Source organism: Acipenser ruthenus, chromosome 4, assembly GCF_902713425.1.
Source record: "Acipenser ruthenus chromosome 4, fAciRut3.2 maternal haplotype, whole genome shotgun sequence".
Classification (NCBI taxonomy): Eukaryota; Metazoa; Chordata; class Actinopteri; order Acipenseriformes; family Acipenseridae; genus Acipenser; species Acipenser ruthenus.
In genome coordinates, this window is record NC_081192.1 from 43,970,129 (window position 1) to 43,986,669 (window position 16,541).

The following is a 16,541-nucleotide window of genomic DNA, read 5'->3' on the forward strand; positions in this document are numbered from 1 at the left end:
CTGAGGTCTTTCTTGAAGATTCTCTTGTGTGTTTTGCTTTTTAAAGACTTCGAATTCTAGTCTCAGATAGAAAGTATGCCTGAGATTATTTTTTGGGGTAGTGTCCAAGGGGGCTACAGGTGCAGTTTGGAGATCTTTGACTTGCTTCATCAATTGAGTATGTTGGAGTGGAGAGTTTCATCAATGGAGTGATTGTTATTGCCCTTGGTAATCTTCCATCAGTTTAACAGAACACATGCAGATCATTGCATGCCTTATCAAGTTTAACATGCAAAAAGGAAATGCCATTTGAGGTTAACATTTCAAGCTGAGGTTGACAATATCCTCTTTGACACTGAGCCTCTGTGGTGCTGTACCATTAATATAAAACTCATGAACTCAATGCATACTAAGCTGACTTAACTGAGGTTGACTGCTCCACTTAAAGCTAGCATCCAATATTTAGCATTATCATTTCAGTGTTTTGTTTTCAATATTTCCAGAACTGAAGATGATGGTTAACTTAAGATGTTGGTAGACTGAGACTTTTCTAGTTTATAAGGGCACTGTATGTTATGGTGATGTTGTCCTCGCATATAAACTGGCTTCACAGGAAATCCAAATTGCCTCACCACAGTGAATTTAGCTGTTCAAAATGCCATTATATTTATAACAGGATGTGACAGGATAGCTGTGTGGGTGATGGGAAATAAGTCCCGATTTTCAAGGTGCAAAACATGCGGCTTTATTTTGGCCACCACAAAATAATAATGGAGCCAGGATACACAACAATGTGTAACCTATTCTACTATCATCAATAATAATGGAGCCAGGATACACAACAATGTGTAACCTATTCTACTATCATCTCTCGCTGACCTGGGGATCTCTGGCACTGCTCTGGCCTGGTTCTCCTCCTACCTCTCCAACCGCACTTACCGGTAACCTGGCGTGGCTCAACCTCCACACCTCACCCTCTCTCAACAGGAGTCCCCCAAGGGTCAGTCTTGGATCCTCTCCTGTTCTCTCTCGACACCCGCTCCCTGGGCCCCCTCATCGCATCCTATGGTTTCTCATACCATTTCTATTCTGATGATGCTCAGATTTTCCTCTCCTTCCCCACCTCTGACTCCACCATCTCCTCCCGTATCTCTACCTGTCTGTCTGCTATTTCCTCCTGGATGCACTCATATCACCTCAAACTCAACCTCTCTAAATCTGACCTCCTTTTCTTTCCCTCCTCCTCCCCCTCCTCTGATCTCTCTATCTCTGTTCCTCTGGAATCTACCACACTCTCTCCCTCTTCCTCCGCTAAGAACCTCAGAGTCACCCTGGACCCCTGCCTCTCTTATTCTCAGCACATCTCCACTCTGGCACACACTTGCCGATTCTTCCTGAGCAACATCCGAAGAATCCGACCCTTCTTCACCAACTATGCTACCCAGCTCCTGGTCCAGGCCCTGGTACTCTCCCGCCTAGACTACTGCAACTCCCTCCTGGCTGGCCTCCCTGCGTCCGCCACCTGTCCGCTCCAGCTCATCCAGAACTCTCCTGCCCGCCTGGTGTTCTCTCTGCCTCGCTTCGCCCACGCTACTCCACTACTCCGCTCGCTCCACTGGCTCCCGATCACCGCTCGCATCCAGTTCAAGACTCTTGTACTAGCCTACAGATGCCTTGACCAGACTGCACCCAGCTACCTCCAGACCCTCATCTCTCCCTACACCCCCACTCGACCTCTCCGCTCCGCCTGCACTAGAAGACTGGCTCTACCTCCGCTACGCTCCCCTGCCTCCAGAGCCCGCTCCTTCTCCACCCTTGCTCCACAGTGGTGGAATGACCTTCCCACAGATGTCAGGACTGCCCAGTCCCTGACCACATTCCGGCGCCTCCTTAAGAATCACCAATTCAAACAGCACCTGTAGAACTCCTCTGTTTGTATCTTGGGACACTATCAGCCTTCATTTAAATGCGCTTTATTTTGCTCTTATCTGCCCCCTATTTGACTGCATTTAATCCTGTACTTCAGAATACTGTAATCTGCCAAGTGTTTAACCTGTAGTATTTTGTATTTAATCATATCCTGATGTAATTATCACTATCTGCTGTATTATTGAATTGTGTTTTTTCACACTTGTACTTTGCTTGAACAAAAGTTATTGTATTTATCTTGCTCTTATTGTATTACTTGTATTGTAACACTTGAAATGTATTTGCTTACGATTGTAAGTCGCCCTGGATAAGGGCGTCTGCCAAGAAATAAATAATAATAATAATAATAACCTGGCAACCACAAAACAAAAATAAAGAAAGGAACCAGGAAAAACGTGCACAATCCAAAATACCGAACAAAATCAATAGTCCGTCTCTCCTAAATCCTGGAAAGGAAAACGGGGCGTCACCAGTCCGGCACTTCCGGGTTCGCGCTCCTCCTTTTTACTCCGGAGCGTCCCGTTAGTGCTCTGACAGACAAAAGTAAAAACACAAGAAAGTTAGCAGCAATACACGCGCCACACAACCCCTTCTCTTTGTTTCCCTTCCCCTGTTTATTTGTATCCTTTTTCGTTATCTTCTATCTCTCCGTCTCTCTCTCACAGTACCTTGCAGGAAGGAACAGAAGCCTGGGCCACGGCCCCTTTTGTACGCTCCGTCCCGTTCCCATTGGTCAGCGAGGGCAACCGCTGTTGACCAATGCGCAATTGCCACAGCGCTTCCCGTCTGAGTTGGTGACGTTGCGCACCGTGGTCCCGCCCTCCGTTCCAGGTGGCCGACTTCCACCTTTCCTGGGGATGTCTGCTCCTCCTCCCTAGCGCCCTCACCGGTCAGGAGGGAGATCTAAAACAAGAGTTCATTCTCTCTTTGTCACACAGGATTACAGAGACCATTTACCTAAAGGTGTGTTTTAATACTGTTACAGTTCAGGGAGTACAACTTGTCAGATGTATATTTCAAATCGTTGATTAATTTCCCCCCACCAAAGATGGTGCTGAATCGAACTCAGGCTTCCACTATCTACTGTAGTCTTCAGCCTGATATGGCTTTTCAGCTATAAGGACAAGTAAACAGAGCATCAATAAACTTTGGCATGCCTGCTCTGGAACATGTGTCAGTGGGGTTATTGACAGGGAAGTTTGCATAAACCCTTATCGGAGATTATATCTTCATTTTCCATGCCCACGTCCAAATTCATGTGTGTGTGCTTGTTTATCTGATTCTTATCTGAGTACCTTTTCTGATATGAATCTCTTCTATACAGTGGTGATTATGATAATGTGATTAGTTATGAGAAACAATGACAAACTGTACCTATTTGAGAACCCCACTCCAAACTTCAATTACATAGCTAATAAGGTGTTTGTTTATACAATCTTTAGAGGTCTAGCTTTGACTGGGGGGGGAATAAATAAATAGCCGTTACAGGATCTTTCTTAGTTTTGGAGCTACAGTTGTGGAGCTCAAAATAGTATAACTTTTGTATAGAGATAGAGATCTAGAGATTACATTAACTGAAATACCTGAAGAATGCATGTCAAACACCTCCACATTTTCTTTTTACTATGGAATACCAGGTTAAAATTATAATAATGTGTAGTAATGTATGGCAAAGTCATTATAAAACATGTCTGTCAGAAGAGCTTATGTTTTTGTAAATTCTCCACTGCATTTTCAAATGCATACTGTATCTCTGAAACAGTTTGAGATGCTGACTTCATATTTTTCAAATTAAATGAAGTACAAAATACCAAGATATTTAGCACAGTGGGGCATGTAATAATGACCCTGTCCCATATTTAGCATTCATAAATGTGCCTTTTTATTCCCTTTTGTTTATGTTTGTTTGCCTCGACCATGCGTATCTAACCAAGATTTAAAAAAAAACAAAAAAACGTGCTAGTGGGAAGAACCACGATTTTAAAGGAATGCTTCAGGAGGAAAATTTTAAATCACGGAAATTGGTCATCTGTTTGGAGAGGAGTGATCACCACAAGGTCAGCTCAGCCTAGTTTGGGGTGCCATTTTACATTGTAATTCTCTCTTTAATATTGTAGGTTGTGAACTGAATGCAGAAACACCTCATACTGTAACTGAGCATCCACTATCAGAATCTCTGATATACTGTATTGTCTTATCTGATTCTGACTTGCAGCAGGAACAATACGTTGTTATTACAGAACATATTTCAGCACAGTGTCCTTTGCATAACAAATTATTCACTCAGCTTAACTTCCTAATTGATTTGCAAACTGGCTTTTCCATAGAGCATATACAGAGTGCGAGCATTAGCATTTTAAATGAAGGAAGTGGCTGGCTATTCCTTAGTTAAACAAATAAATAAATACCCTGGCTGTTTGTCCTTTCAGTCAAGTTCAGGCACAGACCGGTCTGGAAGTCTTTTATCTAACATCACAGTGCACAACAAATCCTGGTTATGGTGACATCACTGGAGGACACAACAGATTCATTTGTGCAGCATTAGAGAGGCCATTCATTTTAATGGATATATTGAATGGATTTATATTTAATGGATCTTTTGATCAGAGTAGGGGAGGGATCTGTAAACAGGTTTCAGGGAAAGTCACCTGCACTGAAAATTATGACTGTAGTTGTTCTCCCTGTGTATTGTAATGGTAGTCCAGCTGGTTTCTTTAAAAGTTTCTCAAAGTTGTTTAACTTAAGTTTGAAGACCCAAAGCCAATGCAATTGCATATATACTTTTAATTATTGTGCTGTGTGGTCCAGTGGTTAAAGAAAAGGGCTTGTAACCAGGAGGTCATATAATAGACATATCTCCCCCAACTCATACTTGCCAACATTTGGAAACTGTTCAGCGGGACGCTCTTCTCGGGGGGGGTGGGGGGGTGGGGGGGCGGGGGGAGGAGTCATACGCAAAAAACACTCATTATCATATAATAGACATATCTCCCCCAACTCAACACGACACACACCAAACCTTCGAAGGTCAAAATGTACAATTAGTTGCAGCCCTAATACGTATATACTGTAGGATAATTAAGATTAACAGTTGTCGCATATATTATTTTAACCCCAGTCACAGTATGAAGAGATTCAGTATTTATGATATAGTCTCAGGCCCCAAAGTTATCATTCTTTCCTTATGTTTCCTTGCACTAAACAGTTCAGGATGAGGGAGAGACAAGTGTACCAGGGCTGAAGAGTACAGTGTACATTATGCTTCAGTAACAGAGTACATTATGTAGAAGGGAAATATTAACAGAAATGTGTATACGGCTGTTCACATGGAGATCATTATTAATAATTATAATCATAATAATGGTAGAGAAGTGGGTGTTTGGGGGGTGTAAGTATGAAATGAAAATGTAAATCTCTCAGGAGCGTGTAAGTAGCAAAGTTATGTAACCTTTGGATTCTTTCTGCATAATCTTCAAACTACCTCTAATGCATTCAGCTGACACGTGATCTGTGAAAGGCAAAGTCTGTTCTGTGAACCGGTAGAAATGGGCTTCCCCCTCGTGAGAGATTGGAGTTGACATCAGCCTCTAAAACACAGCTGGCCACATGAAAATGGCACAAACGTCAGAGGTACATAGAAGCACAGGCAAGGGTGAATGGACGTGCCCACAGTAGCGTCCTGTACAGTGCTTAATTTGTACCGGGGCTTGCCGGGGCTGCATCTTCAGTTACGAAAGTGACAAGTCTCAACACCGTTTTATCCATTCTGCAAGTTCTTGCGTGCCCTAAAGAGAGACAGTCCAGCAGGGATGTCCGTACTTACTTTACGATTTCAGCTACATGCCTTTAAAGTAAGATGACGCTGGCTGCGAAAGAAGGACTGCAACTCTATTGTTGTTTTTATATACACAAATAAGCTTACTTGACTTGAAAAACGTCTTCAACCATGCAAGCAAATTCCTAGTTGGTTTGATTGAATGAGTAGTACACAACAAGCTTCAATATGAAAGCTGAACATTAATTTCAATAAAGAACGACGACAAGTTTTTAATGAAAAAATATTATAGACTACTTCGCTAAAGTAAAAACTTGATTCTGTTATTTTGAAATACCACTGCTTTGGATTATTACTGCTTAATAACAGTAACACAATTTTATTGAGGGTTGGTGTTGAACATACCTGCCCCCCCTCCCCACAGGAACATTACCCTGCTAACTTACCCTGTTAAAAAAATTATAATAACAACGGCCTGGTTCTCTCTTGCCTTTGTTCAATGAATAGAATTTAAATAACAGAGAATAAAAACAAACTAAGCTAACAGCTACCTAGCCTAAATTTAATTCATTTTTTTTTTGTAATCTCCACAAACTGCTCAGTGGGTTCTGTTGCAGTCACATCGCTGATAATGTTAGTTATTAATACAGTACGGACCATGGGTCAAACCAATGTTTGTGAAGGGTGTAGTGTATTTTTTTTTAATCAATATTGGTCTTCTGGAGTCCTCTGAATGCCTTTCCATTTTTTGTATTTCATTTTAAACCGTTTAAATGCAAACCCATAACAAAACATAGAATAACAGTGTGTAAACACAGAGCAAAATAAGTGGAGGGTGCCCCCTCTGCCCTATAGGTTAGGTGCCTACATACACAGGTAGCCATATATATATATATATATATATATATATATATATATATATATATATATATATATATATGTGTGTGTGTGTGTGTGTGTGTGTGTGTGTGTCTGTGGTTGCTTTTAATTAATTTTTTAGCACTTACTCCTACTTTTGGATATGAATATGTGATTTTAAACATTTAACACTAAGTACAACAAACATTTAACACTAAGTACAACAAACTTTCAAATAAACTTGTTAGAATTTTGAATGTGCTGTTCTTAAGAACAGGATTTTTGTCATTGCTTGCACCCCAGAACCTCTTTTTTTACAAATTAAGCACTGATCCGGTGCCAAGGCCCAGTGTCTGTCATCTACATGTGCTGGATAAATTTAGAAGCAAACTAATAAAATATGCTTTGCCCTGGCTGCCTAAAAAAGGGTGTGATTCTTGTAATGCATCCCTGAGAGCAGTGGGTTTATTTGCACAGAGACTGAGGGCCCAGGATTTCAACACAAGCTCCAGCTGTCTTCAGGATTTACAACTTCCAGATGTATTTCCTACTGTACATATAACAATATGGACCCACATAGCAAAGTCACCAACTGGTCTTGAGGAACCTTACTGTTTTTATAATTCTATATATATATATATATATGGTAAAATGTAAAATCTTTTTTTTTTTTTTACGACAAATGTTACGTCATTTAATCACCTTGCCCATTACTGTATCTGTAGCTCGCATTCCTTTAGCACCACATGCTGCCCGTTCCTCTCCTGGGTCAGCAGCACCGAGGGTGGATCATATTTTCACCAGAACCGTTACCAAAGACAGCTGCCCTCCACATTAACCAGACGGACAGCACCCAGTCCTGCCACTCTGGGACACAAACCCAAAGCAGCTTCCCTTTTAAGGGTAGTACGTAGTTTCCACAGCTTGGCTTGTATTTATACACAGTACTAAGCGGATATTGTTTACCTGGGCACACCTTGGCAGTTGATTACGTGAGTGTTTTGTCTTTTTTGGAAAACTAGTTTAGTAAACTAAAATGTAACTATAGTATTTTTATTCTATATGGGTGGACAGCAGTGGTGGCTGCCCCTAAACTGGAGTGTTGACTTTGAGTTTGAAGTGGTCTTTGTTCCAACCATGTTCTAAATTGTTTAATTGAGCCAATTAAACCTCCATCTAGACCCTGAAGTAGTTAATTATATAATTTTACTTGTTAAACCTGGAGTGGCATGGCCATCCATCACTGTGATTGGACACCCCAGTCATTGTGTATAAAAGAGCAGTGATGTACAGTTCAGGGTGTATGTTTGCTCTTTTTCATTGCCAGCAGGTGGACGCAGAGTACAGTATTAGTTCACTGCCTCTGAAAATGAACTGCATCTGAAAACTGGCTGCACATTTGCTGTAAGAATTAGGTCTCTGTGCCACGCAACAGTACGTCTGCAAACTGTCTCCTGCTGGTGTTTCTCTTCAGTTAATCTTGATTGAGAAGAGATTGGGACAGGCTAGCAGTTTAACTTGAAAGAGACTGAGAAACCAGCACTTACTCTCGGTTTAGACCTGCATTATCTTTGTGTTACCCCAGGTTTTTAAACGACTGTCTCAAGTGCAACATTCTTAACCTAATGGCCAAAAGTATTTTGCTAACAGAGCATATTTTGGCAAGGGAAACGATGGAGATGCAGTTTTGTGGCACTTTTTTTTTTTTAATTATCTTTTGTTTTATGTCAAGATTTCCAAACTTATTTAAATCATGACAACTGGACAAGCGCTTCTCCAGATATATGCAACAATGTAAGTGTGACAGACACCCCCAGATAGACCCAGACTCTGATATTCTCAACATTTCTTGACAATTGGGTAAGCAAGGGGTTTCCAAACTGGTGGCCGGGGGCCTCTGGGGAGCTGCGGGATGGTAGCACATATCAACATTTTCTCTCCCAGATGACCCTGACAAATGCTCCTCAGACAGGGAAATCAGTTAATTTACACGAATGCTGCTGTTAGGTGCTTGGGGTTATTTTAAATTATTATTTATTTCTTAACAGATGCCGTTATCCAGGGCGACTTACACTTGTTACAAGATATCACATTATTTTTACATACAATTACCCATTTATACAGTTGGGTTTTTACGGGAGCAATCTAGGTAAAGTACCTTGCGCAAGGGTACAGCAGCAGTGTACCCCACCTAGGATTGAACCAGCGACCCTCCAGTCAAGAGTCCAGAGCCCTAACCACTACTCCACACTGCTGTTAAATGTAACATTGACGTACAACTACCTAATTTTCACCATTTGTTGGATGATATAAACGAAATCCTGTTTCAAGGCTTTCCAACCAAAAATAATGAATTAACATAGAGGGTGATTAAACCCTGTTTGTTCACTTGAGCTGGAATCACCCGGTGTATAGATGCAGTATGTAGTATTTAATCTCTACTTCTTCCCATTTTAGCTTGAGTGAAACTGACAACAGGAGATTAATGGCCATATTCAGAAAGCATTAAGCAGTAAGTGCAGTGTAACCCAATGCATTAACAGTCTGTTAATGTATTATGAATTTGGCTCCATTCCATTACCACACTAAATGAGTATGCCAAATGTTATAGCTGTAGTTTGTGTCCAAAGTTGACATACTGCAATGGTCATACCCTTATGCAACACTGAACATGATGGGCATTTAAACATTTTTCAAATACCAGCTGAAATATAAAAGACTGACCTGGAGTGAAAATCTAAAAGTTTGTTAGAAAAAGCTGTTGGTCAAGAAATGTCAGCCAGTTCTTCAGCACCAGTCTGATTCTAATGTCCTGGTGTTTGATTCTGAAAAGGGACATGTTTTAACAGAAACAGAAAGTCTTCTAATCAGTGGAGAAATGAATCGTTCTGGCTGGAGAATAAGAGACTTCCGGTTGGAAAGAGTTTCACTGTCTGCAGCTGATATTTAACAGACTTATTCATGGAACCACAAGCATGTAAAAAAAAAATCCACTTAGAGAATTGTTTAAATCTTACATCTTAGCAAGTACCAGATTGTCTGAACAAAATATTTTATTTGACTGTCACTGAACAGGTCTTAATAGACTGCTCTTAAGCTTTATCAAGCTTTATCATATGTGATATTTTGTAACAATTGTAAATCGCCCTAGATAAGGGCATCTCCTAATAAATAATAATAATAATAATAATAATAATAATAATAATAATAATATGAAAAGGATTAATTGAAATGTTGAAATCTAACATAAAAGCAAGTATGCATATCCCCCATCAATGGGAATATAGTGCAGACACCCCTATGCAATACCTATGTACATACATCACAGTTAATATTTACCAAAATATGATTCAACTTAGAATGAACATTTATATTATTAATTCACATATGTTTATAATCTTTTTCTCCATTTTGTTAAGAAATGCTATTATATATGCTGTGGGTCACTGTGGCCTACCTTTTCATTGTACTATGGACCCTTGTAATTTTGTGATTTGTATTGCCTTTTTAAAGCAGATATTTGAGAATGACAATTGTTCAGTTATGCTGTTTACAAAAACAAACTTTTTCTTTGCAGTTAAAATCCAGAAATCAAGATGGGGAAGCAGAACAGCAAGCTCCGCCCAGAAATGATGCAGGATCTATTGGAAAGCACGGACTTCACAGAGCATGAGATCCAGGAGTGGTACAAAGGTTTTCTCAGGGATTGCCCCAGCGGCAACTTATCAATGGAAGAGTTTAAGAAAATTTACGGGAACTTCTTCCCTTACGGCGATGCTTCCAAATTTGCGGAGCACGTTTTCCGCACCTTTGATGCGAACGGAGATGGAACAATCGATTTCAGAGAGTTCATCATCGCTCTCAGTGTGACGTCAAGGGGAAAGCTGGAACAGAAGTTGAAGTGGGCCTTCAGTATGTACGACCTGGATGGAAACGGCTACATCAGCAAGTCAGAAATGCTGGAGATAGTTCAGGTACAGATTTTGAGGCTTGGTCGATCAATACCCATGTATTCTGTTTAAAGTTGATGTAAATATTAGCATTAATGAAAAGTGAAGAAGCGTCTGCCATGTTTTCTGTCTCCTAAACCTTTGCCAGTGCCAATCCCACCCTCCCCCTGAGTCTTCTTTTCTTTCTTATAGATGTCCTAAATACAGTAATATATTTATATATGCACTTCATTCCCTTTTTTATTTTTATGAGCTATAAAACGAGCCGTAACTTGAACAAGTAATGAACATAAACATGTGTATTATATCCTCATATAGTCTTTTGGGTTTATCTGTTGAAACTCGTCCTAAGTTAAATATAGGTTGTCTATTTCAGAAATAGCATTTCTCAAAGGTAATTAGTACAGCCTCTTCCATTACCATTGAGAAATCTCATCCTTTAGCATCTTAGCTGTGGGATAGATTTGACCCGAATAAATGTTTTTACAATGCAGCTTGTATTGCATACTGACACAAAGATGTGTAAATTCACTGCTGATTAATACTCCGCCCCACCCCTAACCCCAGATTCTCCAGTCAGACTTGACGTGACTTTTTCTTCAAGAAAATCCATCTGGCCTTGTATTTTGGGCATTATTTGTGGTTGAAAACTGCATGCACTCCAGTTCTCCTCCACCTAATTTCAGCAGAAAGCTATTTCAATTGAGTGTTTATTTTTAGAAACATGTAGTTTGCTCTGAGCTTGAATTCTTTCCAACCTAAACTCTGCCCAGGCAGTATGGATCAGAATCTTTAACTAGAATGCACCAGCGAATGGAACCTTAACTGGCTTTGAGCCAAATCCCTTACTCTGCCAAATAAAACTGACTATGAAGGGCCAGCATATGATTCATAGAATTATTCCATTTAGTATTGCACATACTTTACTGTTATGTTAATGTTTTTGTAAAGTTAAAACAAAAAGAATAATTCCTTTATGAAAAACAACTTCAATAACTGAGTGAGTGTACAAATTTTAATGCCTAAGTGCCATTTAGGACTTATTGTGCCCTGCTATATCTAGAGGACCACTAGTCCAATTGTAAATGAACTTGCTCAGAATCTTCTTTAGCACAAGAATATTAATAGCATACATATCCCCCACCAATGAGAATGGGAGGGTTGGTAGTGACCCTGATCTCTAGACCCTTTCATAAGAAGCAGAAGTCATCATCCAGACAAAAAATTAATCATCCAGAAAAATGTCTGATGCTGTTCTGATTTTATGAATATATCTCTTTTTATTCCAGGTTATGTAACATGAGTTCAGCTTAAATCAAATTGGTTACATACAACTTTTTTTTCTTGTACAAACAAATGACATTAAATAAGGGAATGTTTGGGTCAGCTGAATAAATAAGCAGCAGACCTCCATTGTGACCTTTCAGACTTGAATTTGCCACTTTGTGAAGGCAGACATCCTCAGTAAAAATGATTCATGAGAAAATCATCCTCTGAAATCCAGATGATAAGTGAAATGCCATTCTCTCTGGGTAAGTCACTGTACCCTCTCCCAGGCGAGTCATTTGGATGGTATTATTAATAGGTAAATGCAGCCCATCAGTGGCACAGAGCACTTAAATTATGCTGCTGTGTTCCAGAGCAGGAAAACTAATACATAGACGGTGTTTCAATAAAACATTTCAGTATACTTGTAACAGACCAGAGCTGGCAGACACCAGCTGACCTGCTGGTTCTAAGTAAGGTATTAAATGTAAACCTGCCAGAGGGTCAGAGAATTAGTAAAAAGAGAAAGCAAAAACTGTAAAAGACATACAGTTCAGTAAAAACATTTATACATTCAGTAGGCCATCTTGATTTTTGGACAGATTTTTTTTTAAACTGCAAGCTTGCCTTGTTCTCCTCTGATTATTTTTGTTTTGTAAGCGGTAAGAACATATCTGTAAAGTTTTGAACAGACATTTCTAGACTCAAAAGACACAAAAGACTGCACTGATAAGTTTGTGAACAGTTCTAGCTTGGGTTCTATTTGTTTTCATTGTAAATAATGGCTTATTTCACATGATTTCACGGTCTAAAAATTGGTATTTCAAGATATTATTATACAACAAATGTTTCCAAATATTTAAATACTTCCCTGAAAAACAGTAAATGGTAAATTGTAGACTATTTCAGGTTTTTTTATGTCCAACTTTTAAAACATTCTATTTTCACCATTAGTGAATTATCAAACAGATAAAACCATAAATGAAAAATAACAACAGACACGTGAAATGTCCTCTTGTACCGAGTGATCTTTAGCAAAAATAATTCCGATCTTTGATGTATGTATATTTACAACATTAATTCAAAAATTGGGATTTTCTTGGGGCTGTATTACACAGCAATGGGAATATTTCAAGGAAATCGTGAAATCTGTGATAATCATGAAAAGACTATTTGAAGATGCCCACTGGTTTAAAAAGCTTACAGCTAGTTTAATCAGCTTACAGGTCAGCTTACATGTCTATTGGCAAGTTAATATATATGCTGACAAAAGAACCTGACAAATTCAGCAGCTGGATGTATATTTGAAAATCTGAATTTTTACTAATTTTGAAAAACAAAAAACAAACAAAAACAATGGAAACTTGCTCATAAGATATGAAGTAGTACTCAAATGAAACTTATTTATAAAACTTTACAAATGTTTGAGAAGTCTTTTGTGTTCTGAAAAATACACTGATAAAGACTTGTCATCCAAATGTACTTTCATTTTGGTATTGAAGTGACTGCTAGAGGTTTGCTGTATGCCCCAGGTGACTCATATTCTCGACAAGCTGTAGTTACTGTATTGGTTTATTTCATCTCATGTAGCTTCAGAGAGCAAGTTAAAAACTACCATTTAAAACATACTGAAATATAGTGGCTAAAGTTTTAAAATTGAAAGAGCTAGAATTTGGGACCTTTGCGAAAGAAAAGGCAATTATATGGGTTTCAAATAGTAGAATAACCAAGGTCAATTATATTTTAGAAGAAATAATTACTAATAAATACCTACACTCTAAAACACTTGCAGAGGTACTAGTTTCAGAGACAGTACCAAAACTACTGTAGCAATATTCTGAAGTGACTTTGTTTCTTCAGTAACTTTTTATTAATTTTGCTTTGTTCAGAAACGCCTTCAAATAAACGAATGGCCCTTTAAAACATGCTAAAAATTGAGCTGCAGTATTTTTGAAAGTTCCATGAATGAACAAAAATAATAACCAGCTACAGTATATGTATGAAACTGTAATATAATTAGGGCTTTTGATTTTCGGTTTGAACCGATAAAACCCGATATAACACCCTGATACAAAAAAAATGAAATCGGTGGATAGCCAATAAACACCGGAAAACACTGGAAAAACTGTGGAAATGATTAATCAATTCACGTTACCTACTACAAAAATAATAATAAATACATTTCCCAGCGCTGCTGGTCAATGTCCTGCCTTCCTGATATATCATTGATTCGTTCTCAATACTTTAAACCCGCCCCAACTACTGAGTGACAGCACATTCCTACATTTCTATTGGAGACTGAACTTGCGAGATTTAAAACAAGATTACAATCAGGAATGGAGGCTTGTTAGCAGGATTTAAAGATGTATTACAGTTAAGACATGGAGGACTTAAAACCAGAATTGTGGCGAAATGTACGAAAATGCCTACATACAAAAACCCCAGAAGAATGTGCCCGTGACCATAGGGATTTCGTTGTGGAAGACAGCAAAGGAAAGAAGGTACAACTTAAGTGTGCAAGTACTGTCGCGTTACTACTCATATTTTTGACAGAAAAAAAATGCTCAAGCATTTTGGAAAGTAACCGAAAACACGAATTTCATACAGTATATCAAAAACGAAAGCCCCGAAAATAACTATTTACATAATTCGAAAATAGCAAAAAATAAGCATAGAAAAATACAATTAATAAAAACCAAAAAACAGAAGCCCTAAATATAATATAGGTTTATGTGTCATTTATCAGTTTGAGCATTTAGCAGAGCTAATCTCTTTTAGTAATTCTAATGCTACAAGAGAACTTTTGGAAAAGCCAAAATGGGTATTAATCATTTTTCTTCAGTCAGAGATCACCTTCAAACCAGCAATTTTCAACTTGAAAAGGAGATATGTAGAGAAGATATGTAGAAACCATTATACTTATCTATCCCCATGGTTGCCCAGTAGGAAATAATGTATACATCTCTATTCATGGTAGACATGCTCTGAATGTTATACTTACACTTATGTTCATTGACTAATTCTCTATAAACTGACTAATTTGAGACCATCAAACTTGTTTTACATCTGATGCAAGATTAAAATCAACCCCATTAACCTACTACATTGATTTATTATCACATTTTATTGTGTAAATCCCAACCCCAATCCTTAATCCAGCCTGCCAGGCAAAATATTAAACTTGCCACCAATGTGGCTCAAAATAAATAACATAGGAACATCCAAACATTGATGGATGGAATAAATAGACACGTCCAGCTTGCAGGCCTTTTTCAGAGTCACTCATTTATAAATGCGGTCAAGACAAATTACACATTGACTTATAAATGTTCTGAAAAAAGAAAGGATGTTCCTTCTAGAGGATGTCCAACTGCAGTGTTAATTAGAGAAGTGTGCATTGAGCCCAGGGGGCTGACGTAGGGGATCGGCTTGTAAATATTCAATCATATACAGTACTTCAGGACTGTCAAAGCCAACAGCGGCCAGCCTTTTGGCTGTTTTTAAGTCTAACCATGCTTGATTTGGCCTTTCACAGGTAGCGTCAGAAATGAGAGCTAATTAGAGGTTTTGTGAGCACATTCAGGATACTCAAGCCATTTTGCAGTACGAGGCGCTTTGAGGTGCTGAAGAATGCCTTTGATGTTAAACCACCTAATAGAGATGATATCCGCTATCTGATTTTCAATGTCTTTTAATCATAGAGCTTTAAAAAAAATGTGTTTCCGTCAAGCAGATCTGTATTTCACTGAAATTAACTTTTGGAAAATAACTGTGTTGGTTCATGTAAAGCTGCAGACAAGGTACCGTCACTTTACATTTTACTGTACATGAAACCATTGCTTACTCTATTCCTTCCATTATTCATTGGAAAGCAGACCTGGTTGATAGATAACATAAGTCAAGCAGTTTTAGGATGAAAACACAAACTTTTTTTTAATCCTTTTTGTAACTATACAGCACATGCTACTCTATATACTTCTAATTTTGGTAGTTAATGGGTGTTTTCCTCTCTGTCCTTACAAAGGTAACACGAAATTCGCCTGTCAGAACACTGCACTCTGATTGGCTGTCATATTATTGTTAATAGAACAATGAATAATCCTCTCCCTACACCGAAACCCTAACCTAAAGTAGTTCATGTTTGGCAGTGAATAAGTGTTTTTGTTACTTAAAAAAAAAGGAAAAAGTCACTGGAGGTGCTGACTTCCTCAGTTGTCCTGACAGGAACATTTTGTGGTACCTTTGTAAGCACTGCGTTTTCCTCAAGCTCTGCAAGACCTTTTTTTAAATGGTGTTTACTGATCGCATTTTACAGGACAACTAAATAGTTATCTTTTTGGTCTAAAAGCTGGTCATTGAAATTCAAAACCAGGTGACATAAAGTCCCATTAAAACTGAATACACTTGGAGCATTTCACTTGTTTCTGTGACCTAGCACTTTTGTAGTTAAGTAGATGCAATTATAAACACGATGGAGCAGTATGTGGGATGATCAGTTTCCACTTCACAGACTTGCTCGTCTTGCTCCGTCTCCTTTTAATGTTCCCGTTAGTTTTGTGACATTTAACATAAAGGGCATGTGGGGAGCACAACACACTGACTTGAAGAGCATTCATTTATGTTCACGTGGCCTTATTTCGCAGGCAATTTACAAGATGGTATCCTCTGTGATGAAAATGCCAGAAGATGAGTCGACTCCCGAGAAAAGAACAGAGAAGATTTTTAGGCAGATGGACACCAATCGAGATGGTAAGCACCTGTGTTCGTAGCTGGCGCAAATCAAT

General features: G+C 38.7%; 1 protein-coding gene across 6 annotated transcripts in view; it reads left to right on the forward strand.

Moving 5' to 3' along the window:
* LOC117399405 (neurocalcin-delta) overlaps window positions 1-16,541 on the forward strand; it is a 122,598-nt gene that overhangs the window by 96,342 nt on the left and 9,715 nt on the right. For all 6 annotated transcript variants that reach the window (XM_033998523.3, XM_033998527.3, XM_033998524.3 and 3 more), the window contains 2 exons: window positions 10,119-10,515; window positions 16,401-16,506. In XM_033998523.3, coding sequence (XP_033854414.1) covers window positions 10,138-10,515; window positions 16,401-16,506 — 484 coding nt within the window. In that variant the 5' untranslated portion in view covers window positions 10,119-10,137. The remainder of the gene's footprint in view (window positions 1-10,118; window positions 10,516-16,400; window positions 16,507-16,541) is intronic.